Source organism: Scatophagus argus, chromosome 4, assembly GCF_020382885.2.
Source record: "Scatophagus argus isolate fScaArg1 chromosome 4, fScaArg1.pri, whole genome shotgun sequence".
Classification (NCBI taxonomy): Eukaryota; Metazoa; Chordata; class Actinopteri; family Scatophagidae; genus Scatophagus; species Scatophagus argus.
In genome coordinates, this window is record NC_058496.1 from 1051416 (window position 1) to 1078751 (window position 27336).

Sequence of the window (27336 nt, forward strand, 5' to 3'; positions counted from 1 at the left end):
CTCTTCTCTTATTCTTATTAAGAGTCAGGGTTTGATGGAAGCTTCACGACCTCAGAGACACGGACGCAAACTCAGTCAGAGGACCAGACACACGTGCTGCTCGAGTCAAGTAAATTTTATTAAGAATGTATTCACTTTAGGTCACTGGCCAGTACAACACAGTGCGATATACATCTGTACTTTCAAATAAAAAAAGGACAAAGGAGGACATACAAAACAAACCCTCGACTCCGACACGTACACAGAAACCAGTCACTCCGAGGACTCGTCCGACGCGTCCACCTGCGTCACCAGCAGGTGAGACGGGAGTGCCGGGAGGGTCAGAGGTCGGAGCCACAAAGTGCTTTAGAGGAGCGCACAGGAAGTAGTCAGGAAGAGGATCAGAGTTCAGGCGGCTGCAGGTGCAAACTGATTTGGGGTCAGTGGAGACACAAACCATCCATCCACAGGACAGCAGACAGAGACTGTACCTGCACATGACGAGCTGAAGCCCCGCCCCTTCCTGTCCACCACCATCACACCTTCTTTCAGGTAGTGAATGACCAGACAAATGATTGGATCTGGTCTGAACTGTGTCTGATGGGGGGACTTTGTGCCAGGCTGACGGCCACGTTGAGCTGTGATTCGCTTTATTTCTTTTGAAATCGACAAACTTGTTTTGTGTAATTCAGGGCACAACAGGAAAGGGTTAAAAGCTGTGCAGATTCCTGTGGTGGTCCACTGGACGGGGAGGGACTTCATGTCTCTGTAACTGGGGACAACATGGAGGCAGATTGCACTTTGAATAGAAAATAAAAACATGATGGAGGAGTGTGTGTGAGTGTGTGTGTGTGTGTGTGTGAGAAAGTATGGCTTATAATGAATGCTTACAGCTACAGTCGCTCAGTCCGCTACAGACAGACTGATTAGTGTTTTCATAAAAGACTGACGAGTGTTTTTGTGCTGAGAGTTCAAGATTGACAGATGCAAAGTCCCCCGTCCCTCCCCCACTAAGACAAAAGGCATTTGGACAGACAGACAGACAGACAGACAGACAGACAGACAGTAAGCAGCAGCTGTGACACTGTCAGGCGTGTGGAGTGTATCAAAAGACTGTAGTGCTTCAGCTCTGTCTGTTAGCTCAACGACAACACACACGACACCTCCTGATCACCGACATGATTCACGCTGAAGACAATCACGTGATTTGTTCTCTACGTTCCACGAGGAAGATCGTTAGTGTCTGAAATGTTTTCCTATGGCGACGCCCCCTCCAGCAGCACGAGCGTTAGTCGGCTTTCTGAACACACAAACTCGCACAGGATTGGCCGGATCGTCCTCCAGCGTCCAGGACGAAGAGGCTTCGTGGTCCCACGTGTTCCTGAAACGCAGCCTGACAGGAAACTCGTCCCCCCACCTGTGCAGGTGTGGAGGAGCCTCCTCGTTTAGGAGCATGAAATGAATAAAGCGGAGCAGCCAGATGTTTTCTTTTTGCTCGCTTTTCTTTTTCCATAAAAAAAGGCACCATGCACATTTATCAACCCAGACGGGAAGAGAACAAAAAAGCAAAGAGGAAAAGGAAAACAGATCAGCAGCTGCAGGTCGGCCCCTCCTGCCCTCCGGGTCGAACGTTAAGGCGTCTGTGAAGGCGACCCTGAGGGCAGAGCGAGAGGAGGTCAGCAACAGAAACACCTCGGACGCTCTCTGAACGCACACGGCCAAAGGACAACCGTCTCACCTCGTTGTCTCCTTAGCTCTCACTTTCATACTGACTCAGGCGCTTCTTGGTCTTCAGCTCCTTCAGCCACTGCGGCGAGTCCTCCTCACTGCACACATCAGAGACGAGGTGAAGGTTAACGCCGGAGCAAAGAGCCCGACACGGAGCCGACGGCTTCTCAGCTCTGAGTGACTCACCCGTTCTCTCTGCCGCCAGCAGGGGGCAGCACGCGCGCCGCCCGGGGCAGGAAGGGCGACTTGGGGGAGCGAGAAAGCTGTGAGGGGGAGGAAGCGGGTCCATCGGTCTGATTGTCCGAGTCGCCCCTCTTCTTCAGCTGGGCCTGACGGCAGAGAGGAGAGACGTTCAGTACAAACTCACGGCTGCATGTATGAAAGACACGACAGAAAGCAGCAGCTGCTTCCACATCCTGTGGAGACGTCACCTTTAAAGCTGAAGGGTCCATCCCGGGGAACACGGGGATCCTCTGAGGCTGGGAGGAGACGCCAGGACCCGAGTCCACTCCTCTGACCTGCTCCTCGGAGTCGGAGTCGTCGACTTGACTTCCGGCCTTCGCTTCTGTCACACAGAGAACAACAGCTGTGAGCACATCGAGCCAAACCCTCGACGTGCTGCAAACAAAAGCTAAGCAACAGAAATCTACAACCATCACCTGCTCTGAGTGAACAAACAATTATTTTAATTTCATCATCGATCAATCAGACAATCATCACAGCCTGCCAGAGACAAAAGACCGACAGAAGAATTTACCCCCTGGAAAAGGCCAAAACTCCCCTCACGTGAGCGTAGAAACTTTTTACTAAATTCATATGCGATCATGCAGGACAGTTAAAATCAGAGACACGTGAGAGGGGTGCAGTTTGACACTCAGTCCTCAGTTTGACACTCAGTCCTCAGTTTGACACTCAGTCCTTCACAGCATCACTTTGAGTAGCAGCAGCTGATCCGAGTGCTGACCTGTGGAGTCTCGGTAAAGCCAGTCCTCTGTGCTTCCCTCGTCTGCCAGGGCGGCACTCAGACGGGCGGCTCTGGACGGACGCGTCCGAGGCGCTCGCTTCTTCCCCAGCTGAGCTCTGGAGCGAAGGGCGCTGGTGTCCAACAGGGCGCCCGGGGCCTGGACATCAGGACGGGAGGAAAACACAGCGGCCAACATGAGAACAAACCAGAGCGAGCGAGCGTCGATGCAGACGTGACACACGTGTTGCTGAAACAGCGTGAGCTGCCGTGAGACTCACCTCAGGGAAAGCGAATGACGAGGACGAGGACGGGACGCCGTCCACAGAGTTGATGTCGGGCTGGGAGGCGGGGTCCCCGGGCGTGTGTGGGGGGCTGGGCTTCCTGGGTGAAGGGCTCAGAGTGCTGTCAGGAGTCAGGCTGCAGCAGACACAGAGACAGAGACAGGAGTGAGGACAGCCGCCGTCTGAGTCACTTCCTCTAACACGCCTAACAGATTCCCATCGTGTCGGTTCATGCTGTGATGTGGCGCTCAGGCCACAGGAGGTCAGCGACGGACTGACACGTCTGACATCAGTTCATCCTGCTGCGACGATGACTTCCTGTGGCTCTGTGTGTGCGGAGACGTTTAACACTGTCCTCTCACACGTGACCCACGTGTGATGACACAAAGTCTAAAGCACACGATCAGTTCAGTCCAGCTGAGATGACACGGCACAGACATGTCCCGTCTCAGCTGATGGACAGATGATTCTGACTCGTGTTGTGTGTGCGTGTAAACTCACACACATACACATCATGTGTGGATAGTGAGGGTGTGTGTTAACCTGTCATCAGAGCGCAGTCCCGTCTCCCACGTCCCGTACTGACTGTCAGTGTCACGGACAGGCGTCTCTCCGCTGTCCTCACCGCCGTCGCTCTGCTTCTGCTGCACCTGGAGACATGAGGGACAGAAAACAGTGAACCAAAGTGGGACTACAGGCAGGACGGGCTGACACAGCGTCAACGCTGTGTCCCTCTGCTTCTGTTTAACTGAACACAGGAAGAAAACGCAGCGGCTGCTGAGCTCGTGTCATCAGAGCCGCTGAAGAGGCGGCCGTGAGCGCTCGGAGTTAATGGAGGCCGGACCGAAGCGAGGACAAAGACGGACGTGGGCCGGGTGGCTGGCTGACTGTGTGTTTGCAGTCTGCTGAAGCGTGTCTCTTTTAATGAGGCTGGTACAGAGGACATACTGTCTCAGGAGCACACAGGCATGTCTACGCATGAACTGATAACTCTGGCCTATATAGGACAGAAGAATGGAAAATCCGTCTGTCCTCAGACGTTGCCTGAGGGACGGACACGGAAATGTGATACACCTGGCTCTGTGATCGGCTGGGTCCTATGAAATGAGAGCGGTTCTCATTCCTTATAAGCACACAGTCCTCAGTTCAGCTCCTGCCTCGGTGTCGACCCACCATCACTCACAATTCATAAAACAAGGCCCTGTTCAACTCTGGTGATAAAAATTCCTAAGTGTGTGTGTGTGTGTGTTACTCAACCTAAACACACCCAGAACACACCCTCAGCTGATCAGTATGGAGCAGGAAGACTGTCTGTGCCTTTGCTGGAACACGTTGCAGAGAGAGCCGAGCAGGGACTTCCAGCTTCAGCTGATGGACGGGCCGATCAGTAAAGCCCCGAAGGCTGAAGCGTTGGGCAGAGTGACGCTCTGCTGTCAGCCACAAACCCGGAGCAGACGTCTGACGAAGGGAGGAGCTCTGCTGAACCAACAGGTCCACTGATTTATAGCTGTCAGGAAGGCCTTTCCTTAATAACATTAGCAACAGCCAGCTTCCCCGAGACAGGAAGGGCGCGTCGGGGGAAACCACTTAACAAAGAGCGGATGAATGGAAGGATGAAGGAAAGAAAGGGCTGATCACCAAGCCGGCTGACAATCTGAGGAGGAAGGGGCTGGAGCGAGGCCTTGGAAACCGATGGCGGCGTGCCACGCTCGTACAGGACGGTGTGAGGATCGTCGAACAGCGAGTGGCTGTGCAGTAAAGAGAGAGCAGAGAGCTCAGCAGACGAACACAGACACAAGACACAAGCTTATGACCCAGTTATCCTCCGATCGCACCTTTCAAACCATAAAAAGCCGTTGAGGCGCTCACACACCTCAGCGCTGCAGAGAACGTGGACGTGCAGCTGCTGGGACTGTAGCGCGGCTCATCACGGTCGGGTTATCAGACGCCGAGAGACAGTCACTCCCAGTTCTCGACTCATCTGCTGCGATCAATCCCACCGAGGTGGAGCGGGCTCATATGCTCTGCGTGCACAGCAGCAATCAATATCAATATCCTACAGATATTCAAACCAACTGCTCCCACGGGCGCTAATCTCATGTCAACAAACGGGCTTTCCGTCCACATGTCGGGGGGCTTACATTAAGACGAAGTCAGCGAGGCAAACCCTCGGCTCTGAGCTGCTCTCTCCTTATGTAAGTGGTTCACAGACTCAGAACAGACACAAAGAATGTAAAACTGTGACTGGGCTTAAGAGCTGAACTCACGCAGCAGTGCACCTGACCGGAGGAGGATCTGAGAGGCCACACTGATGGCTAAATGTTTGTCATGTAATAAAAACACTATGCTGAGTCAAGTTTTTCATTCATTTATGGGCCGTCTGCTTCTGTCCTCTGCTGTCCGATTGTGTCCGAGTTTGCACTTCATGGTGCGTTTGTGTGCATCCTGTAAACTTAGGAGCTTGTCTTTGAAGGGCCATGAAGGTGAAAAGTGCGTTACAACTTGTTCAAAGCTCGACACTTCAGGACTCGAGACAGCGATTGGTCTGTCTGGTACTTTGTCTTCAGTCGTGTCCCTCACAGACAAATCAGGTCCCAGAAAATCAAACAAAATATGATGTCAGTGAACTTGCTTCTTCCATGTATAAGTTATAGTATATTTATATTTGTTTAGTTTAACTGTAAAAGACTGGAACATCTGGAACGGGGTTTCCAGCTGCTGCTGTCAGTCCAGTCACAGTGACATTCAGTCGGCCTACAAGATGCCAAAGAGTTCAACATACTTAGATAGAATTAGCACCAGGTTGTGTGGGTAGCAAACTGTTAGCCCTGCTGGCTGCCTCACCCGCCTCAGGCTCATGCAACAAAGCACACAAACAAAGAAGACAAAAACCATCAATCACTTTCATCTGTGGTACACGCCTCAAGATTTCTATCATCTGCCGTAACAACAGCCACAGCAACCAAACATCGGAGCATAAACCTGCATGTCCACTGATTTTCAGTGTCTGCTGATTGACTAAGACGAGTCAACAGAGCGGACGGCCACACACGTCATGAAAACAACTCTTATCTTTGTGACTCATGAGGTGTTGCGCAGCAGTTCAGCAAACAGGCGTAACCTAAAGATAGGAACAACTTCACCACAGCGGAGCCACAGCCCTCACATGGACTTCTAAATCTGTCCCTGCTGGATGTCAGGGTGGAGACAAGTGGCAGGAAGTCAAGGGATCACCTTTTTTGTCCTCCTCAAGAGTTTGAGTTTCATACTACAATGTCTACTCCCACCTCAAAATGGTATGAAGACCTGAGGAACCAGTGTGACAACAGCTGCACTGAACAAACAAAGACGGACAAAGAAAGTTGATGATGTGCAAAGGACAAAACAATAATAATGATGATAAGAAGAAGTGATGAAAGCACCGAAAGAGACGTATGAGAAGCAGCAGAAGTTCTTGATATGTTTGGCTGGGGACCAAATAGTTTATGAAGGAGCAGCTGCAGAACCGAAAGTTCTGAGTTCCACTTGTGCTTAATTTAACCCCATCGATGTTAAAGCAACACTGGTCGGTCACAGTCACTGATCACACTGGTGCCCGGGATCAGAGGTGTGTGTTTGTGCTGTGAAGGTGTGTGTGGTCTTACAGCAGTGGGGGTGTTGGGTGCGGTCCGCCGGCGGAGGGACAGACGCTGCTGGCTGCGCAGTGAGAACCTGCGGATGGACTCCCTGCTGCGGGAGGCCAGGGAGCGCAGGGAGTTGGACCTCTTGAAGTCCCCGGCCCCGTCCTCACCCCTGCCCCCCCTCTCCACCGAACTGGATAAGAGGCTGAAGGCCCCGTGAAGGGAGCGGCGCACATTTCCCATCCATCCCGACATCTGAGAGTGGGCCACCGACAGCTTGCCCCCCAAATACTCCATCGCGACGTGCCACGGACAGGAGCTGCTGCGTCAGAGCGGGGTCTGTGAGCCGTGACTCAGAGAACCATCAGAGTCCGGGTGAGCTGGGGAGGTGACAGTGTCCTAGGTGTTCACCGGTGTGTGCTGCTGGGTCAATACTGCAGCAGAGAGGAAGGTGACAGCACAGCTCGGTCCGTCCTCTGCGGTGATGCTGGCGCCTGCTGCTTACAGCACTGCAGGACGGAGCCTCTGCTCAGCGCCTCGTCCTAATGGTCTTTCTGCAGTGCAGTCCCCCTGGAGCCGTCAGGACTCTGCTTCCACTCATCACTCTGAAGGCTCCAGGATGTCGGCCTCAAGCAAACTGCGAAGCTTTCCAACGTCTATTTAGATACACGAGATACACGAGCTATGATATGCCCACCGAGCTTATGTGAGGCCAGCACTTACTGTCAGTTATGCGGGTCCCGAGAAACTGCTGCGCAGCCTACCAACAGGTTTCTGAGCCATGTTTCTCCACTGAGCAGCAGATGAAGTACAAACAACCACTCAAGAGCGAAAGTGAGCAGCAGAATACCACAATCACATCTTCAACAGACTATTTATATCTATCAGGTTCCTCCCCTCACACGGGACAGAACTCTGTCCTCCAGGTGTGAGCGTCTCTGTCCTGATCCCAGCCTCAATTACAGCCCAACTGACAGATCTCCCACAGCTGATGACGACGACGATGCGTTTCCTCCCAAACGAGGCTCTGGTTAAAACTTTAACAATCCATCCATCCGACAGCCTCACAGTGCTGGCAAACAGCCGTGAGCAGGACTGGAGCAGGACGGCCGGCGGCTACAGGGAAGCTGCTGTCGTCAGTCGTATCCCATAAGGAAAAGCAGAGGAGGAAGCCGAAGTCCTGTGGAGGAGAAGTCACATCCAGAAAGGAAAGGAGAGAAAATGTTGTGCTCCTCGCCTTCTCCTGCAGGTACGGGCAGGTAGGAGAAAATGCGTCAGCAGTGCTGCTCGCTGTGCTCAGCGCTATAGGACTCGCCGTCAAGGAGACACTGGGTGGAGAGAGAGGGAGAGGGGGAGGTCCCTGACTCAGAGCAGGAGGGAGAGGGGAGGGTGATATATGTTCTGCGGAGCTCCGACACTCCAGCCTGACTCAGTCGCAGGGCAGGAAGAGAAACGTCACAGCCAGGACAGACGCAGTGCAAACAGCATCTCTATTCAAAACAGAAAGCCGTGAGACAACCACACAGGAACGAGCACTCGTGTCAGAGAGGAAACTATTAATAGATGCAATCAGGACGTATGAGAGAGAGAAGACGAGTGAGACTGCAGGCTCATCAGCTGGCACGGAAATCACAACAGTCAAGTGAGAGTTTGTTTAGATCTCAGGACAAAACACGACTTCAACAGCTGAATAAAGCCCCAGTGGGCGGGCACAGGCTCACTTCAGAGAGTTCCCCTCAGCAAAGTGGGACAGGGGGGCTCAGGAGGCTGGATCCCTGTCCACATGTGCCCCCTGCAGGTAATCTCATTAACTTTTCTTTCAACTGCTGTGCTGCAGGCGAAACCTGAGCGTCTCAGTTTCCACCAGCACACAAACAAACTGACAGGAACAAGCAAACAGCCTGACAGCAAAACACTCAGCGTAAACATCTGCAGCTCACAGCAGCAAAACCACGTTCCTGTCACAGAAAGACATTTCTATTTTACCGAAATCCCGTGTCCTCAATGTGGTGACGAAGCACTTCAAATACCAGTTATTTTCTTTATCAAGTAATCCGAGAAATCTTCCATGATTAATCGTTCACCACAGTCTCCCAGAGCCCAAAGTGACATCTGCAAACTGCATCTGTGGTCCAACCAGCAGCCCAAAACCCAGAGACTCAAATGACTAAAAAAGCAGCGAATCCTGGCGTTATAGAAGCTGGACCCAGCAAATGTTTGGAGCTGCTATGGAGTTGAAAAAATAATCAAAATTACTGTTAAAAAATGGGCCATTTATACACAACAAATAATGAACTAATCCACAAGCAACTGATAAAAATCAATAATGATAATAAGAGCTGCAGAGCCGCGCTTCCTTCACTCCACTGAAAGCATTAAGCTGAGACTGATGATGACAGTTTTTATCATTAGATGGATCCTATTACTTTGCCTCATGTTCCGACTGGGAAGTGACTCACGGCTGCTCATCACTTCCCTTCTGCTGAGGTCATCAAGCTGCGAGCGGCCTCAGTCCGAAGCCCGACCAACAGCCACACGCCGGAGATCATAGGCGATGTGGCCACAGGACATACAGTTTAACTGCCAACGTCTGGCGTGCTGTAACAGGACGCTTACACACAAACATCAGTAACGACAGAGCTGCTGCTGTCACTTACCCACAGACAGCAGGACCACACGTACAGCACAGTCCGGAGCCCATTACTGCTCCGCCCGAAGCCCATCGCTGCTCCGCCCCCCTCAGCAGCAGCCACCAAGTCTCCAACTCCAAGCGGCGACGTCACCACACACACCCCGCCTCCAAGCGGCGACGTCGCCTCACAGCTATCACCTCGCCCCCGTGTGGGTCTGAGCACGTCTCTACGTATGACGCTGACCGATTCTTGATTCTGCCACTCAACATTTTTTGTACTTTCAGGAAATTCTTCATCAACCTTGAGGTTGTTTGCAGAGCAGATAATAATTATTAGTAATCAATGAGACAGATAACAAACTTCTGGGAGCGTTTGCAGTAAGGTGAAGAAGAGTCCGTTTCAAAAAACCACGTACAATTTACTCATACTGCTTTTATCTTAAATCACTGAGAGGAGCGGGTTATTTAATCAGTGTGACGCGAACTGTTTAAAAGCTTATTCCACAACATTTAACGTCACACCAGATGATTTTATTGTTTCCACTGTGGCACAGCGGGTCAGTTTGAATGTCAGCCTCCAGTCGAGTGTGACTCTGCTACTTTCAAACCAAAAACACAAATGCTGACAGCAGCAGGGGGGAAACACAACCACCAGGTGGCGGTAGTGACTTCAGTCTGAGCAGTGAGCACTTACACACACACACACACACCACATACAGTGTGGGCCTTCAGCCTGGGCCTGTAATCACAGTCTCAATGACAAAGAGTCATCTGAACCCAACCCTGCTTATCTGATAAACACTCGGCCTGCTCAGATGCACATGATGTGTGTGTGTGTCTGTGTAGAACCGCAAACTTCAAAATGGAGGCAACAAACATGTGTGAACTACAACGTTAACGGCGAGGAGCAGTGACGCGTCCGTTTGGCCGCAGGACACATGATCATTACAGGCCCTTTGACGCCACAGCTTTCCCTGAGCCCTGCTGGCAGGCCTCTGATGAACGAGCAGTGACATCACACACTCATTAACCATTTGACTCATCAAAGCTTGGATCGCAGGCCTGAGAGGGCGCTTGGGCCGCCACTTTCCTACAACATGACACAGGAATGGCGGTGATTGGTCCAGGAAGCCGCGCCATCAGCATTAGTCACCGACTCTTTGGTACCTGCAGCACTGAGGTGTCAACCTTCAGTCAACTAACTGCATTCCACTAGTAAATCCTGTCTGTCTTCACTACACACACACACACACACACCCGTGTGACTCACCAGGCTGCGGCGGTCCTGCTCCCTGTGGGCACTGCGGCTCCTCATCCTGGACAGGCTTCCCTCCACCGCCCCACCTGAAGGGGCCGATCGCCGGGACACACTGCGAGACCGCATCCTGTTCAGCTCCTAACACACAGGAGGACAAAGTCAGCTCGTCTCCGGCAGCTACTGCAGAGCCTCCTGCCTGAAAGCTGGTGGCTGGCGTCCCGGGTGGTGCAGTGCATTGTGGGAGGTACTCGTATGCCACAAGGTGCTCACTTGTTGCTTCCGCTGATGGGCTTGTTTTCTCAGTGCTCCAGACGCACAGTAGAACTGCAAGTCGGACCTGACTAAAGCTGCCACTAACGATTATTTTCATTATTGATGAGCCCGCTGATCATTTTCACAATTAATCCTTTAGTTTATAAAATGGCAAAAAATGTGCAAAAAAAAGTCTAAACAGAACAGAAGGAATGTCTGACTCACCTGGGATCCCTGGGATCTCCTCTGGCTCTGCACTTCTCCCCTGCTCTCTGGAGGTTGCGGTTCTCTGAGGAACCAGATCTGCTCTGCAGCGGCGGCGCTGGAGACTGGAGAGGCTCTGGGTTTGGCCTCTGTCCCGGGGACAGGAGCCAAGTGAAGCAGCTCGTCCAGCACAGCAGATGAGTGTCTCTGTGGAGTCAGGAGTCCACCCTCCTGCCTGAGGAGGAGCTGCTCCGGGCTCACCTTGTTGGCATGTTTTCTGGGTTCAGGTGTCTGGTCCACAGACATCTCAACGGGCCGCAGTTCCCACGGGTCCTGAGGAGACGCCGTCCACACTGGGCCTGTGAAACTCGCTGGAGTCTGCTGCGGCAGCTTCCAGCTAATATCTCTCTCAGGTGCAGGCTGTAATTTGGCTCCAAAGCCAGCATCTGCACCCTGAATACTAGAGAGAGGAAGCCAGTCTTTACTGGGGGAGGGCGGAGCTTGAGCTGTGAAAGAGTCTATGTCGAGGATGGCGGGTTTGTAGGACTCCTCTGCTCTCACAGTTGGCTCCTTCCATCGTGTTGCAGAGTCGCTGAGACGCTGAGACGTCGCCTTGGGGAACGGGTCATTTCGGATGACAGAGTCCAGATCCAGCACTTTGGGTCTGAGAGGTGACGGGTCGAACCAGGCCCTCTCCTGTTCCTCCTTCTTCTGCCTCTCCTTGAGCCGCTGCCTCTCTGCTTCTTGCTGTTTGGCTATCTGTCTCATCTTCTCCGCCTCTTCGCGCTCCACCTTCTCCCTCAGTCTGCGTCTCTCCAGCTCCAGGATTTGCTGTCTGTCCTTCTCTGCCTGCTTGTGCCTTTCGAACTCCAGCAGCTCTCTTCTCTCCATCTCCTTAACCAACTCCTCCTTCCTCCGCCTCTCCTTCTCCAGCTCTTGTTGTCTCAGCCTCTGCTTTTCTAACTCCTGTCTCTCAGCGTCTAGTTGTCTCTGTCTGTCCCTTTCTAAATCTCTCTGTCTCTGCCTCTCCAGCTCTTTCTGCATTTCCCTCTCAATCTCTTGTTGACGCTCCATCTCCCTTTGTCGTTCCCTTTCTTTTTCTATCTCTCTGATTCTCAACATTTCCTGTTCTAATGCCATCTGTTTTGTCTTCTCTGCCTCGTCTCTGTCCTTCTTCTCTCGAAGTCTCTGCTTCTCCAGCTCCACGAGCTGCTGCCTCTCCTTCTCTTTCTGTTTCTGCTTTTCAAACTCCAAGAGCTTCTGCCTCTCCAGCTCTTTAATTCTCTCCAGCTCCTCCAGTTTCTGCTTCTCCTTTTGGATTTCCAGCAGCTGTCTCTCCTTGTCCAGCTCTCTCTGTCTCTCCTCCTCCCTTTGTCTTTGCCTCTCCTGCTCTCGTAGTCTCTCTCTTTCAATCCTTCTCTGTCTCTCCATTTCTTGTCGTCTCTCTTTGTCAAGCTGCCGCTGCTTCTCTCTTTCCAGTCTCTCTTTCTCTAATTCTCTCATCTTCTGTTTTTCAAGCTCCGCCTGCTTCACCCTTTCCAGTGCACGTTGTTTCTCCTCCTCAAAGGCTTTCTGTCTTTGCCTTTCAAATTCCCTTTGCATCTCCATCTCCTTCATTCGTTCAAATTCCAAAAGTGCTTCTTTCTCCATTTCCAGCTGCCTCTGTTTTTCCCTCTCCAGCTCTTTCATTTTTGCCTTGTTTCTTTCCATCTCCTTTATGAGCTCTCTTTTCTTTTCAACTTCCATCGTTTCCTCCGCCGTCTGTCCGTCCATCGCAGATCTGATGTCCAAGTGGCTCCTCATCGTCAAATCTCTGACCTGCTCTTGAGAGGTTCTTCCAAAAGCTTGATCTAATGATGGATTCCTCCTCACTGGCAGGACCTTTCCTTGAGAGCTGCCCAGTGTGGACCTCACAGAGAAATCTTCAAAGTCCACCACGCTTGGTCCTGAATCCACAGGAGAAAACGCCTCCTGTATTTGTCCGGTCAAAGCAAAGTAGGTGGCCCTGGGTTTGGTCTGCTCTTCTGCCTGCAGCATTTTCAAACGTTTTGGGGCTGCAGCCACCTCGTCCTGTTCTGTCTCTCTCTGTCCGTCTCCGTCTTCGTCCAAAGCCGCTGGTTCTTCCCTTCGCGGTTCCATTAGCATCCCTTTCTCCATAGTGGCCTCTTGTTCGAGACCTGCAGCGGTCCACTTCTGCAAAGCCCCGACTCTCAGATATCGCGGTGGCTGTTGTGGCATCGCAGCCGGTGCCGGTGGTCCCTGTGCCGATCCGGTCCTGTCCGGCACGGGCCTGCTGCCCTCTGAGCGCCTGGACCGCAGCGTCAGGGCCTTGTCCTCCCACTGAGCTGAGGGGATGTTCTCACTCATGGCCCTGATCTCTTCCACCGCCTGCACAGTGTCAAAGGAGTGCAGCACCCGCAGAGGACTCGATGGAGACACGGGGTCTCTGAAGGTGGCAGTGACCAGAGTTCCCTCCTCCTCACGCTTTCCTCTCTTAAATGATGAGCTGCTGAGCGACTCTGTGGCCTTGGCCGCAGGCTTGCCTTCTTCCACCATCAGCACGCTGTGCCTCTCCACAACATTTTCAAACAGGGATGCTCTCACGGTCTGGATGTCACCGCCGGGACCACCTTCTTTGGAAGCGGCGCCAAACGACTGTCCCGCGTCAGGCCTTTCAGGTGTGGAGGACTGCTCTTGGGAATCTTTTAAATCCACAAATGTCCTCTGGTCACTGGGGCTGAAAGCTGACTCTTCCATCTGAGAAACGTGAGAGACACACAGAGAATCGTTAAGTGATAAAAGCAAGCTGTTGTCCATTCATTTATCATCATTTTCAACATTATGTAAACAGTAAACACAGAAATCAAAGCCAACAACAGGAGGAAAGGCTGCACACAAAGCAGGTAAAGAGGCTGAATGAACAGCTGTCAGAGGGAAATGGCATCCCGCCTCAGTGGGTGTGGTGCAGAGGTGGTAATCAAAGCCTCTCAGTGTTGACCTTTTCCCAGTGATCTGCTCTCTGCGTGTTTCATAACCGGGATGATTAACGTGCCGGCTGTCTTCGGTTTCACAGCTTTGTACATCTACGCCAGTGACCATTCTCATGGCTGCAATGCCCCATTTCCACAGGCGAAACACTGACAGCAAGTCTCAGGACTCTTTGGTTTGTGTTTCACCGTGTGAATTCAGACAGACAATCGGATTAATCCAGTCAACTTCCATCTTATTTGCAGCTGATTTGTCAGACTTTCACATGTTCTGGTTTCTCTTCTCTTTGCTATGCTTTGGTTTTTGTCAGGAGATGACAGAAACACGGCAAAAAGCAGCTCTGGTTAAAGGACAACACGTTCCTAAGGAGTTCAGTCCCTCTCTTACCCTCCTCTGAGAGTCTTTGCTGGTGATGTCATGGCGGTCTGCTGCCTCACTGAGGGAAACAATGCCAAGGTCTGGCGACCTCTCGGATGAAAACCTGATGAACATATGTCACACGAGACAAAAGCCATGCATGACAATGGGACTCCTGGACAAAGACGTGGGACAAAAGCAGGTCGAGGACACATTAAGAGCAGCTCTTACCTTTTAGTCAGGTCGAGGGGCAAGGGGCGGGGCCTCGGCTGTGGTTTTACGACAGGACTCTGCGTCGGCGTTGTGTCCTCTGTCAGCTGCTTGATGAGCTGTTTAACACCCACCGCTGGTTCGCTTTCAGGGACCGGCTGCACTGGAGAGGGAAGATCTGACTCGTGGCCTGCAGCAGCAGCAGGAGAAGAGGGTGAATCAAGGAGGAGACTGATTCGCGACCTGATGCTAACTGACCGCTTATCCTCATCAGTCTCTTTCACTTCTTCTGTCTTTTTGTTGCTTTGGTCTGAGGCAGCAGGCTTCTCCACACCCCCGGTGCTTTGTGGAGCTGTGCTTTTCAGGGTTTTCTCTGGCTCCTTCTTTTGTGGCAGGGTCTCCTCGTCTGGAGTGTTATCCTTTATGCTCACCTTGGGACTTCTACGGTGCAGGGAAAGACCGATAGACTCAAATTTGGCCGTGAGATCAGCTGAAAGTGGTCGTCTCCCAGCCCAGCGTGGGGCAGGAACTGGTGTCTCTGTCTTGGTCGGACTGTCGAGGAAAATAGCCGACACAGGTCTGGGCCTGGAGCCTCTGGACTGGGGTCGCAGTGGCACTGCTGCCTCAGGTTTAGGTTTTTCCTTTTCTTCTTCCTCCTTCCCTACCTCAACAAGAAAACCCATGGACTTGGCTCTGGTCATGGTGGCCCCACCTTTGCTGGATGTCAGCTGGTCCTTCTCGCCCTCTTTTTTAGTGGTTCCAGACCACTCTGCTGCTGGATGTATTTTAAGGCTCTTGGAATGGGTCAAGCTTGACGCACCAGGTCTCTGCCTCTCTGCTGGAACAGGAGGGGTGGGTTTGCTGAGGTCTCCAGGGTCCAGAGAAGGGGCTGGTTTAAATGGCTGGACTACCGGCTTGGTCGTTTGTCCAGATGTTTTGAAGGAGGTAGAGGCAGGTCGGCTTAGGTTTGCAGACCCTGGCTTGGGTTTGCCAGTGGCAACTGGTTGCTGTGGTTTTGGACTGCATGGAAGATCTGGTTTGCATCCAGTAAGGCGAGTGGCCTCTGGTCGTGGTTTGGGTTGGGGCTTTGGGGCAACTATGGGCTTAATGGTGGGGTTTTTCTCCACTACAAAAGGCTTGGGAGTGAGCCGAGGTTTGGGGCCTGGAACAGGTTTGTTCGGGTCTGGAGTGATGATATGGGACTGGCTGATGGAAGGGATCTCAATGAGACTGTTGCTGGAGTCAGTCAGGGGACTCAGGTGCAGTCGTCCTCCCACTACGGTCCTACCAACCTTCCCAGTCTGAACCTCCACCTCAGCAGCCATAATCTTCAACAGCACCTTTCAGTAAAACGACAAAGTTTTCCTGAGAACCACAAAACAAGAGCTTATCTATGATCAGCTTTTATTATTTTGTTTTATTACTGAGCTTCTCAAGCGCAGCCCCACAACATGCAAAATGAGACAATAATTAGGCTCACAGCACTCACTTTACCTGGCCATCAGGGTGGACTTTGTCTCGGGAGCGCCTTCCACTGCACCACGATTACACACCTGAGTGGTAAAGATATTTACACAAGGTTATTGATCACCTCAATAGGTTAAAGCATAAGCCGCATAAGAGATCATACAATTAATCAATAAATCACGTTCAGACTGACACGCCAGCTTCATGTCAGGTGTAAATTATACAATGAGTGACGGAGTAACTCGGTTTAGCTGGGACACCAGAGCAGAACGGAGACCTCGTTCATGCCATTAATAACACCTGTGCTCTCTTAGTATCGTGACAAGGACACATTCACACTGAGCATGCTCAGTGGGAGAAAATCCACATGAACTCTGACCTGAGACACACACACACCAGGCACATCAACAGGAATCAGATGTCTGATTTCAGACCACGTGTGGAAGTGGGCCAAGTCAGAACTGCATAGATCAGATTCCATGTGGTTTATGATGTTCACGCCATCATAAAAAGCTGATCTGAGTTACACACTGGAACCACTTGTGCCTGCACTGTCAGCCAAAATCTCGGCTTTGAAAAGACCTTTTAACGTTAACAAATCTGTACACAACACAGCAGTCACGAGGCCTCCCTGGAGGTCTCTCTGTCCACTATTCCATTTCATTAATGAACGTCTTAAAAGCTGACCCTTTTTACACCAGAACAGTAAAAACACAGGAGGACCTAATGACATCAAAGTGTCCCAGTGAGCCAACACACACAACACCAGGAGCCCGGAGACGCTAAACGAGACGCAGAGACCATTCAGGACATCAGTTAGGCGTGAGTTTTCTCTGCACGGCCAGGAAAATGACGTGAGAACAACTTCTGTTTCAGCAACATCGGCTCAAGATGACTGACACCTACTGAACAGAGGTGTTGTCTGTAATCATGACATGCTAACAGCCTGTTGTGCTCTGAATGGATTCCTGAAGCCTGGAGTCAGTGCACTTATTGCCTCTGCCTGACTTACACTTCGAGGGATCATTTAAACATCACCCACTTGTTAAAGCCACCAACCACCCTTAAGGTGGATCCTGAGACAGCGGCAGGGCTGGACAACTGCACAATGTCATTGTTTTGTTTTTCATGTTGCAAGGCAGGCAAATCAGGCTTCAGCGGCGAGTGGAAACTCACAGTAGAGTGACGTCTGACATTCAGCTCCTCCCCTCACCAACCTTCATGTTTATCTTAAACTGACTGCTCAGTTTAAAGGAGGCTGATAACCGAAGCTCATCTGATTTGACACACTGTGACCACAATCAGTTTTATCAGTTGTTTCTGTAGTGACGGCGATGGACACAAACGTAAGAGATAGAAAACAAGTCCTTCTGTGTGAGCACTGTAAGAGGCTCCTTCTTCACAAGATGAAACCGAATGATCCCGGCGTTTCTCACCCGCGAGCTCAGGCTTCTGTAGTAACCGAGCAGCGATGTCATGGAGCTGAAGGAGGCCGAAGGAGTCTGAGTCAGCACAAGCTTTTCACTCGTCAGGACAAATCACAGCAGAGCGACCGCGAGCCAGGCTGTCCAAACGCTTCGGCCTCGGCCCTCACGCCTCCATACAGAAGCAAACAGAAGATGGTGTTTACACTGACACAGACTTGTGTAAACGCCGTCACGCCCACAAGTCCGAGCTGACGGCGTATGTCACACACAGGAAAACAACAAAGTGCACCAGGAAAGTCATTAACTGAATGCTGCTTGTACGAGCTTTCCTGTTGGTAGATTTGCATCGTGTCCCTGATCTGCGCTCAGCCGCCGTCCCTCACACACTGCTTATCATATGTGGAAACTCAGAACGACCAACACTGCACAGCTTCTGCTCACTTGGTCTGCAAGTCAGGCTGATAAGTTCCTGCTGCTGGTGTGCCGATGAAATCACTTCTATGCACAAGTCAAAAATGGGAAACAGAGCGAAAAGCAGACAGTTTGATGCTGAGAAAACAGAGAGAGAGAGAGAGTGAAAAGTTGAAAAGCTGAGCTTGAGATGTTGACAGGAAACGCCTTCGCTGAGATGGAATGCTAAACATTCGCTGCGATGGAGGGTCGAGCAGCACAGCAGGGATCAGGAAAGTGTCCCTTTGAGGCTTCCTCATTAGCTCCAACAGGATTCACACGCGGGTGGAAGACTCAAACAGCTGGCACACATCACGGGTTCAGCAAACATCTCTTTGATTTCCTGCAGGAAGCACCTACAGGAAGAGCAGGACCTGCTCAGTGTTTGTTGTGTTTGGGTGCACAGAACAAAACCTGGTTCAGCCAGTCACACAAAGCAAATTTCTTTTCATAACCGACTTCATGTCAACTGATCCACGAACAAGTGACACAAGGGAAGCCTCTGCCACACAGCTGGGAATTACAGCCCACACACGTACAAAGTACCCGTCCAACAAGTCAAAGTGAGGCTGTTGTCCAGGAAGAGTCTGTAGATTCAGGTTTTCAGGTTAGCATGAGTGTGTCACAGGTAACCAAACCCTGGATGTAACCTGCCGAGCAAGCACACACGTCCTCCACACAAAGAACACACGTTCAAGACAAGCTGATCCTCCACTAAAAGACGTTAAAACAAAGCAGTTATTCATCTAAAATCTGAACAACGTTACAACAGAGGCAGACTTAACCGTGTTACGTTCATGTGACGATCTCCTGTAACAGTTAAAACCATTAACAACAGCCCGTCCCAGTCTAGACTTTGCAACAAGTGTTGACTCTTCCTGCTGTCCTGCCTGCTCACCTGAACCACCTCGCGCCGCGGACAGGACCCGGTCCGAAGGCAAAGGACACCCGAAAAGAAGCGTTTAGCGCACGCAAACTGCGCACAAGACCTGAATGAGCGTCAAGCTCTCGGAGCAAACGCGAGGCTCGAGCTGCCTGAAAAGACGTCGCACGAAGGGATGGACGCATCAGCAGCCTGCTGCTAGCAACAGCGAGCTAACAACTCAAGAACTCGCAAAATGGAAACAGTGACTGAACCTGTTTTTTATCGCCATGTCTATTTGATCCCAACTGGAGACAACTTACCGAACGGGAGAGTCGGTTTAGCCTCTTCTGTTGTCGAAACAAACTTCAAACACAATATGTCGAACCTCCTCAACAGTTTAAATACGAGTGGTGACAGTTGGTTAACACGGCGGCTAGCGGACTAGCTAACTTAGCTGGTTTACTCAGCTAGCCAACTGGCCGGCTATCCCGTCTCAGGTTGCACTGTTGTTGACAGGCTCGACTAGACAGCGCTGAGCAAGCCGCCCGACTGGTTAGCCTCCGCACCAGAGTCAAGTGGCCCAGCACGACACGAGTCTTCCGGTTATGACTTTCAAAATAAAGTGAAACACGAACGTCATGACGCCAATTAGTAATTTAGATGAACAACCAGGGGTATAAATATGTGCACACGTCGGAGATGGAGTCAGATTTAATCTACAAAACGTATCTATGATAAGTATTCACAATAGGGTGTGGACTTTTAACCTTTGAAATCCAAGTACACCAACTTCCGGGTTTATGTTGAACTTAATGAGGACACCTTCACAAACCTTTGGCTTTATACTGGACTAGAAAATGGGATTATCATCCCAGCTATGTAGAATTAATTGGATATTTTCCCAGGTGAAAATAAACACTGGGGCTGGCCAGTTTCAAAAAGATGGACAAGACTTTGGCTAAAGTATGTTTGGACGAGGAGAATCACTGTCATATGAACACGTCAATACACATAATTAATCCATTTAATTAAAGTGTCAGACCCTGCATTTGTCTGATATTAACCAGTCATTTTATAAAATATCCGCTCTATGGCTAACATAACTTTATAATAAATGTCTTGGACTACAGACACCAGCCGTACGGAGCGCCCTCCTGTGGTGGAAAGTAAACACCGCATCATAAAGATGGCAGCCACTGTCCTAATTTTGATGCCGTGTTGTGATGTTGAACCTTGTCCAAACATGAGTTTACAGCAGCATTAAACACTCAGTTCTTTGATTGTGCATAATTGTTTATTCATTTCAACAGACTAGTTATGTTCACTAGTCTATGAACTTGCTCAAAATTAAAGGTGAATTCAAGAACCCTCCAACAAAACCAAATCCACTTTTCTTTAGCTTTCACAAACATTCCTTACACATCAGCAACTTTTCTTCACACACTGTCAACACTGAATTCAAACTGGGGGGTAATGACGAAGGTTAGTGAAGAGCAGAGGATGACACAGAGGAGAAACTGAATGAGAGGAAAGTGTGTGTTCATAACCTGTCAGAATACACCAGAGTCCTGCTGAACCAACAGACCTCAATACAATACTGTTCTCACTTCCTCACAATGCTGTCAGGACATCATGTACTCATACTGCTGTTACAAAATAATATATAGATACATATCTCCAACAATGTGTCCTGCTCAAGGGTGAAGAAACGCGAAGCCAAATCATTACCTGTGACAAGCGCTGAAAGAAAATCTGATATGAGATGAAGATTCAAACTGAAGTCAGAGCATCGAGTAACGCAGCTGGCCGACTGCTACTCTGACATGAAGCACCGCGGATGCATCTTATCCATCGGACTCACGGATTCTGGATGGAAAGCTGTCATCAGACCACCTGTGATGGTATGTGAAGCCATGAAGGATGAACAAGCCAGACGCTGGTTACAGTCCTCGCTTCTCTTAGGCGGCTGCAAAGCTTGAAGAGGCGGCAGGCCATCAAACCCACAGAACAAAGACTAACGGCAGCTGTGGCTACAAACTAAACCCTATTTTAATAGCTTATAGATCCAAGAAAGATCTGCATGGAAGTTAAAACGCAAGCAGTGGGGACATCAACTCAAGAATCAAGCTGATCAAATGAACTTCAGTGTCGTCTACTTTGTGTGAACCATGGAAGTGCTGAAGAGAAGCTTCTGCTTCTTCTTTTTCTTCTTCCCTCCTTTCTCATCTGAAAGAGAAAGACGAGTGCAGGTATTAGAAAAACCCCGAGTTGAATTTACGAGCCACAGCCAATTCACAGGTGGCCCACCTGGCTCAACAACAGGCTGCGGAGGAGAAGCTGCACTGCTGTCCAGCTGCAGGAGGGCCTTCTCGATGGCCTGGCTGAAGGAGTTCTGGAAGCTGGGCACCGGGACCCGGTCTGAGCCGTCGCTCTCTCCGTCGCTGTCTGCTGCTGGCGGAGCGAGCAGCTTATCTGCACGGCACAACACACAATACTGACGTCAGCTCCAGAACAGGTTTTACAGGAAATACGCAACAGAACACCGAGCTTCACCCACACAGTCCGGCAGCCGACTGAGTCCACCGACACAAAGACTCGTCTGTCTGGACACAGCAGCCACACAAGTGAAGCTTCACTTCCTCTGAGAGATCAGCCGTTTTGTTTTTCCTCAAACAGAAACAGCCAGGGAAAGTGTTGATTCACTTCAGAGTTTTTGTTTAAATAAGGGATGTTCCTCATGACTAATTTCCCTCGTGTTTACACAGGAAGTTTACACTCAGATGAGTCAACTGTCTAAAAGAAAAACTGAAATTTGGCTCCTGCAGGACTGAAGCTGCAAAAGCCTGAATATTCTCTGAACTCTGAATGAGAGAAAAACAACACAAATCTAGGACCGAACTCAAATAATTGTGTGTTTAGACTGTGGACAGTCCTGGACGGCCCTGCAGTACCTTTCTTTGGAGCGATCCTGGGCCCAGCATCAGCTCTGGCCTTCCCATCTCTCAGCATCTGTGCGGGACGCAGTCAGGGTCAGGTCATGTGACACAACAACAGCACTTCATCTCTGGACTGAGTTGTGCGTTTGCCATACACACCTGTGCAAAGGACATGCAGTGGGAGTCGTCCTCCACACTGCCCACAGTGGGGGAGGAGCTTTGCCCGTTCAGACTCGGGAACCTCATCCCATCTGAAACAAAGAGAACTCAGAAGGTTCAAACCTGAAACCTGAGGCACACAGAGTCAGCCGAGTAAAAAACTGCTCTTACCAGAGGAAGGACTGCTGCTCAGGGGCGAAGGCGGGGCCAATGTGAAGTCGGGCTGAACGTGGAAGCCGCTGCTGTGCGGCGGAGACCCGAATGCCGGGAAATGCTGAAGGTTCTCTAATCCGATATGCACCTCAGGATCTGAGGGGACAGTTACACGTTGACGTGTCTCCCATTCATCCACGTGTCTCTGAACGTATGTTGAACTTACGCGTACTTACATTTACCCTGCTTCTTGTTCTCCTCCATTTCAATTCTCTTCTCTCTGCGCTTCTCATCTCTCATCTTCTTCTGCCTCAGACGTTTTCTCTTCTCCAAGTCATCTAGTAGTTTGGAGTGTAAAAAGGGCAGTTACACACAATTTAAAGGCCACAGATGTTAAAACTCCACCCTGAAAAGCATATGAACCTGCGAATGTGTCCAGAGTCTCCTTGGACAGGATCGGCGGCTGCAGGGCCAACTCACAGATGCTGAACTCGCACGTGAGAGGCAGATGAGCCAAGTAACGATGCCGACGCCGGATCTCCTGCAATAAAAACCAGAGGAAATGTGATGCTTTCCCTTTTCAAACAGCTGAAGTTAACGATGGTCTGAACAGTCCGCCTTCTTCCCTCATCTGCTCACCTCAGTCACCGTGTGTCCCACTATCTCCACCACCGTGGCGGTGATGGAGTTCGGACTGGCCTCCAGGCTGCCATATTCGCGCAGCAGGCAGCGTACATTCACAGGATGCAGGAACATCTGCTGGCAGTCATCGGCTGGACGGAGAAACGGCAGGAAAACGACATGAGAAAACAATGAGGGCCTTCCTCAAGTGGAAGTGAGTTATGAACACAACGCTGACAAACGGACGTTTACTACTCACAGATCATATTGTATTTAAAATCTGCAGTGTGGACGCGTTCGTGTGATTGTCAAGTGTTTTAAATTTGCAGGCACCACCGCAAAATCCCAGCAGCTTAACTTCAGCGTGAAAAATGTTTACGAAAGAAAAGACAACACGCTGATGTGCAACCACAGATACGAAAAGCTACGACAGTTCCTGTTCCCGCCGCGGGGCAGCTTTGATGAGGAGTGTCGACTCAGCTGAGAGGGGACGGTCCAGAGACAAACCAACTGCCCAAACAGCCGACACAAAGAGGCTTCCTGCACTTCGCGCTTTCGTTGTTTCCTTCTGCAGCTGCGTTCAAAGTGTCTGAAAGTTACTAAATTCTCATTTTTGATAACCAAACAGGATCTGTCAGTTTGTCCCATGTCTTCGCCTCTGTTGGTGCTTATGAAACCAGGAAGTTTGTAATTTACAGTTTCCACACAGAAACGTTTGCCTCACAACAAGCCAACTTCAGCTGCAGGACTGCAGGGAAGGACCCACCTTGGTAGAAATAGTAATAAGGTCCGTGCACCACGCCGGTGGAGGGGCGGCCGGACTCTGCCGGGCAGGCGGGGATCTCCTCCTCGTCGGGCTGGGGCTCCGGGGCTGCATCCATCACAGCCTCTGGAGGCTCCTCCAGCACGCAGTCCAACACGTCTTCAGGGGAGTCCTGGTCTGGGACCTGCTCCACCTCGTCATCAAACGCAGAGGAGTACTGCAGCACAGGCTGCGAGGCAGAGACAGAAACCTCTCAGCGGTCGCATCCACAAGCGTCAAAGTAGGAAAACATGCGAGGAAAATAATTTGCCACAAGACGGATATAAACAAGTCGAACATGTATGTTGGACTCACCTTGTTGCTGCTGATGTTGGTGAGGACTTCCTCCACGGGAGAAGGAGGTTCTTCCAGAGCCAGAGAGGACAAGTCGAGGGCGTCTACTGCATTTGCCTTCTGCTGCTTCAACAGCGATTCCTCTCGTTCCTGAACCACGAAGACAAACGGAGATTTGGTGTTCAGTCTGCAGCTGCGTGCTTTCATTCCCACTGACTACGTACGTGTCAGATTAAAAATGCTAAATAAATGCACTGATTTTACATTCGCTGTTTTCAGTGCTCTTTTCACGCCTGCTGGATGCACAGCTTTTGAACGCGCTGACTTCGTCCAGTGGCTGCTCACCATGTGCTGTCAAACAGAGTGAAGCTAACTGAGTGTCAGAGACCTGCAGAAGGCAGAGGGCGCTCTGGATGAAGCAGCCCTGGGCGTCCTCTTCCTGGCTGAACTGAGCCTGCAGGACGGCCTTCTCCTCGGCCACCAGGCTCAGGGCCTGCGCCGGCGAGGTCAGCAGCAGCTTGGAGTACGGGCTGAGATGTGGATCTGGAAAACACACGTCGTCACAGGCTGAACGGGCCAGCAAAGCAATTTTAAACCTTCACAGAGTCAACTCGTCTTTCATTGGCCTGATATTTCAACACACAACACTGAAGATTACAGAAGTGGAACATTTTGCTGTATATTCAAGTCTACATGAGATAAAAGCGAACGTTCCAGTAACATAAAACTAATGATTAAAGTGTGCACGTAGAGGCCATTCAGTTAACCGTCTCTCACCTCCAAAGCGAACAGGCTCCTCCACCTTCACCCACTGAGAGCTCGGCATGGCCACCAGAGCCCCCTTTTCCCTCCGCATCAGGCGCATGGTGATTACATCACCCACCACATACTGCCTGGTCTCCATAGCAACCACGCTGCAACAAGAAACCGACAGTAGAGGTCAGAGACAACCCAACAAAACCAGCTTTTCCTTGGTTGAAACTAGCACGCACTCTCTCTTTTACCTCTTCAGGTCGGCGGTGTGAACGGCCTCGTAGCAGATGGGACACTTGGACCAGCTCTTGTCACTCAGAGACAAGTAGTGCAGCATGCACGGCCAGCAGAAGATGTGTCCACAGCGGGTGATGCGGGCTGCCACAGGAGGGTACAGGCAGATGGGGCAGGACGGCACCTCGTGACTGTAGATGCGCTGGAGACGACAAACGGATTCTCGTTAGGCGTCAGAGTACCGCTGACGTATGTAAAGATGGCCCACGCGTCTCCACTTCCACACAGGGAGCAAAAACATTTTTAAAATGTAAAATTTCACTCATCCGTGAAAAAGGAAAAACACCTTGCATGTCGGCACTTTTTTTAATGTTTATTAATGCGTGTTTCTGAGAGGAAACGTGACTGGGAAGACGACGAACACTCACCACTTGCTGCACACAGTCCCAGTTGACCAGAGTGTCCGGGTCAGTGAAGTGAGCCTTGTAGTCCTGGTCATCAGTCACCACGAACTGGCAGCTGAAACACACACAGTTAGCTCACCGACACGTTTCAGGCTCTCTGATTCGTATCGTGTGTGATGTGGACGGGCTGCTGTGCTCACTTGGCCTGCAGAAAAAGCTCCTTGTTGAAGGGCTTGTGCTTGTGGCCCCATTTGTTTCGACGGCCCCAACAGGAGGGGCCTCCGTCTCCGACGCCACCGTTACCTCCACGGGGTTCAAAGGTGAAGTTCAGCAGGTGGTTCAGGCTTATTTTCTTGGGTCCAGCGAACTGAGCCGGGCTAAACTCGGCCCGGCGCGTCTCTGCTACCTGCAGAGGGAGGACAAAGATCTGTGAAGAACATCGTCAAACCGATGCTGCGCTCAATAACCACTCATGGAAAAGTTTTTCACGCCGATGAAAACGCAGGAGGTGACGGCTGAAGAGCACCAACCTCCTCACGTCGTCCTCCACCTGTAACTCCATACTGTCGTCCGCCTCTCTGAGAGGGTCTCTTGTCAAAATTCTTGCTTTTCTGTGAATTGGTGCGGCGAGGGCCTGGGAAAGGGTCGGGTTTAGGAAAGGAGGGCTCACGCTTGCGGCTGTAGCGCTTGGAGCCTCCATTATTTTTACCTTCTGAAATGAAAAAGGAAAATAAAAACAGAAGCGTTAGCATCCGGTGAAACATCTTCATTCAGCTGATGGCTGAATTGCTGTTAGCTGTTCACCACAGCTGGAAGACAAAAGTAAGCCTTTCTTTCTTGTAGGCCTGAAACTGATTAATTAATGCTATGAGTAAACATGAGCCTCTCTGCTCAACTTCCCTCCAGCTGACACATCTGAAGTCAGACTGGGAAACTCAAGGTGCAGCAAGCGACTTTTATTAATTAAAAAAAGTCCCAAATCAAGTTCTGAAGTTGCACACTTTCCTCCTTCAACGTGCGCCTCTTTGCTGTTTTAAAGCCAGGAACAACTTCCACACATCTTTAGGAAACTCTGCACAAGCAGCAGAAGTTGGCTTTCCTCCCAGGTGAGAGGTCACAGGGAGTGAAACATCACGCACGACTCTCACACAAACACTCAAAGCGCGGCCTTACTGCACGCAGTTGTTTAAATGTGTCTGAGCAGCCACGCATGACAGAAGGCAGATGTCACCACAGCGACCGAGCCGCGAGCTCACATCAGCCGCGAGGCTGACGGGTCAAATGTTTTGACAGCGACGTCAGCCCGAGCAGACAAACAGCCTGAGCGCTACTGCTAGGCCGCAGCAGGCCACAGGGCGAGCCGCGATAAGCTGCACCCCGGCTGGTGACACTGTTTACTGTATGTGTGTGGGGGGGTCACCTGTTTTGGCTTTAGTTTCGCCCGGTGCGGGGCCTGTGGAGCTGGAACGGGGCGGAACCTTGGTGCTGGTGCTGCTGTTGGGGTTTTTCTCCATGTCTGTCTCCGTGCAGTGAGCGGTGTAGAGGCCGAGCTCCGGGCAGAGAGCCGCCGAGCTCTCTAGTGTCGAACAGAAAGACGGAGGAGGAAAGCGAGCTGCGGTGAGTGCGGGTCAGGCGACGAAGGCCCTGATTCATTTCTGTCAAACGCGGGGACCCCATCACGGCGACATCTTGACAACTAAACAAACCCGAGAAAAAATAAGAGACACGATTTCGGCGTCTCAAGTTGTGCAGGCTGCTGGAAGAGAGGACGAGAGCTCGCCACGCGGGGCCAAGACCCCCGAATTTCACGGTTTTACTCGTCACGGAAAACACTGCGCCCCCAACAAGGCGTTAAATGTTTCCCAAAAGCTGGAAAACGTGACAATTTAAAGGTTGTGACCAAAAAAATATACCCGAACCGACGAGCTTGCACTAATGGCGACGGGTCGCCAAGCAAGAACCTGAGGGACCCGGATGTTCCTTGTACTGCCTGCTAATGTTTATGTACTGAGGCCCCGCTGGGCATTGTGGGAAATGTAGTCACATGCGGAGGTCCACAACGGGTAGTAGCATTTCAGCATAGAAATGTCTAAAAATGACTTAATCTTTGTTGTATATTTTCTTGAGTTATGTACGTTTATTATCCCAAATGTCTCCAGAAATGTTCAAATTCTAACAAATCTGCCATTTAATCACAGGGACCTCATTTCCAGCCTCTAAGTGCCAAACCCGGTGACAAAATGTGATGTGAATAAAGCTTTCAAACATCAAAGTCCTCTGTGGACATTTCTTCTTGGG

At 50.9% G+C, this 27336-nt stretch overlaps 2 protein-coding genes across 9 annotated transcripts; both read right to left on the minus strand.

Annotated features, from left to right (window-relative positions):
* Positions 1–100: 100 nt before the first annotated feature.
* si:ch73-138n13.1 (plectin) lies at positions 101–19301 on the minus strand. 7 transcript variants are annotated; one of them, XM_046386615.1, is made up of 14 exons: positions 19003–19301; positions 17809–18173; positions 15968–16026; positions 14495–15813; positions 14294–14387; positions 10940–13675; positions 10475–10600; positions 3496–3602; positions 2950–3088; positions 2672–2828; positions 2139–2272; positions 1894–2036; positions 1718–1805; positions 101–1633 (listed from the first exon to the last, which is right to left on the minus strand). In XM_046386615.1, exons 4-13 carry the CDS (start codon positions 15796–15798, stop codon positions 1730–1732), a joined length of 5016 nt encoding a protein of 1671 aa, XP_046242571.1. In that variant the 5' UTR covers positions 15799–15813; positions 15968–16026; positions 17809–18173; positions 19003–19301; the 3' UTR covers positions 101–1633; positions 1718–1729. The 7 variants fall into 7 exon arrangements, with proteins under 7 accessions (XP_046242571.1, XP_046242568.1, XP_046242570.1 ...); XM_046386612.1 differs by lacking the exon at positions 17809–18173 and having other exon boundaries at positions 14495–15838; XM_046386614.1 differs by lacking the exon at positions 17809–18173 and having other exon boundaries at positions 15963–16026.
* A 656-nt stretch (positions 19302–19957) lies between these two features.
* rnf10 (ring finger protein 10) lies at positions 19958–27030 on the minus strand. 2 transcript variants are annotated; one of them, XM_046386621.1, is made up of 17 exons: positions 26459–27030; positions 25569–25750; positions 25239–25444; positions 25063–25153; positions 24652–24836; positions 24425–24561; positions 24036–24190; positions 23669–23797; positions 23318–23543; positions 22570–22703; positions 22354–22471; positions 22167–22268; positions 21949–22086; positions 21778–21869; positions 21634–21691; positions 20990–21154; positions 19958–20908 (listed from the first exon to the last, which is right to left on the minus strand). In XM_046386621.1, the coding sequence occupies exons 1-17, from the start codon at positions 26550–26552 to the stop codon at positions 20835–20837; spliced, it is 2286 nt and encodes a 761-aa protein (XP_046242577.1). In that variant the 5' UTR covers positions 26553–27030; the 3' UTR covers positions 19958–20834. The 2 variants fall into 2 exon arrangements, with proteins under 2 accessions (XP_046242577.1, XP_046242578.1); XM_046386622.1 differs by lacking the exons at positions 19958–20908; positions 20990–21154 and adding an exon at positions 21176–21528 and having other exon boundaries at positions 21571–21691.
* Positions 27031–27336: the final 306 nt, after the last annotated feature.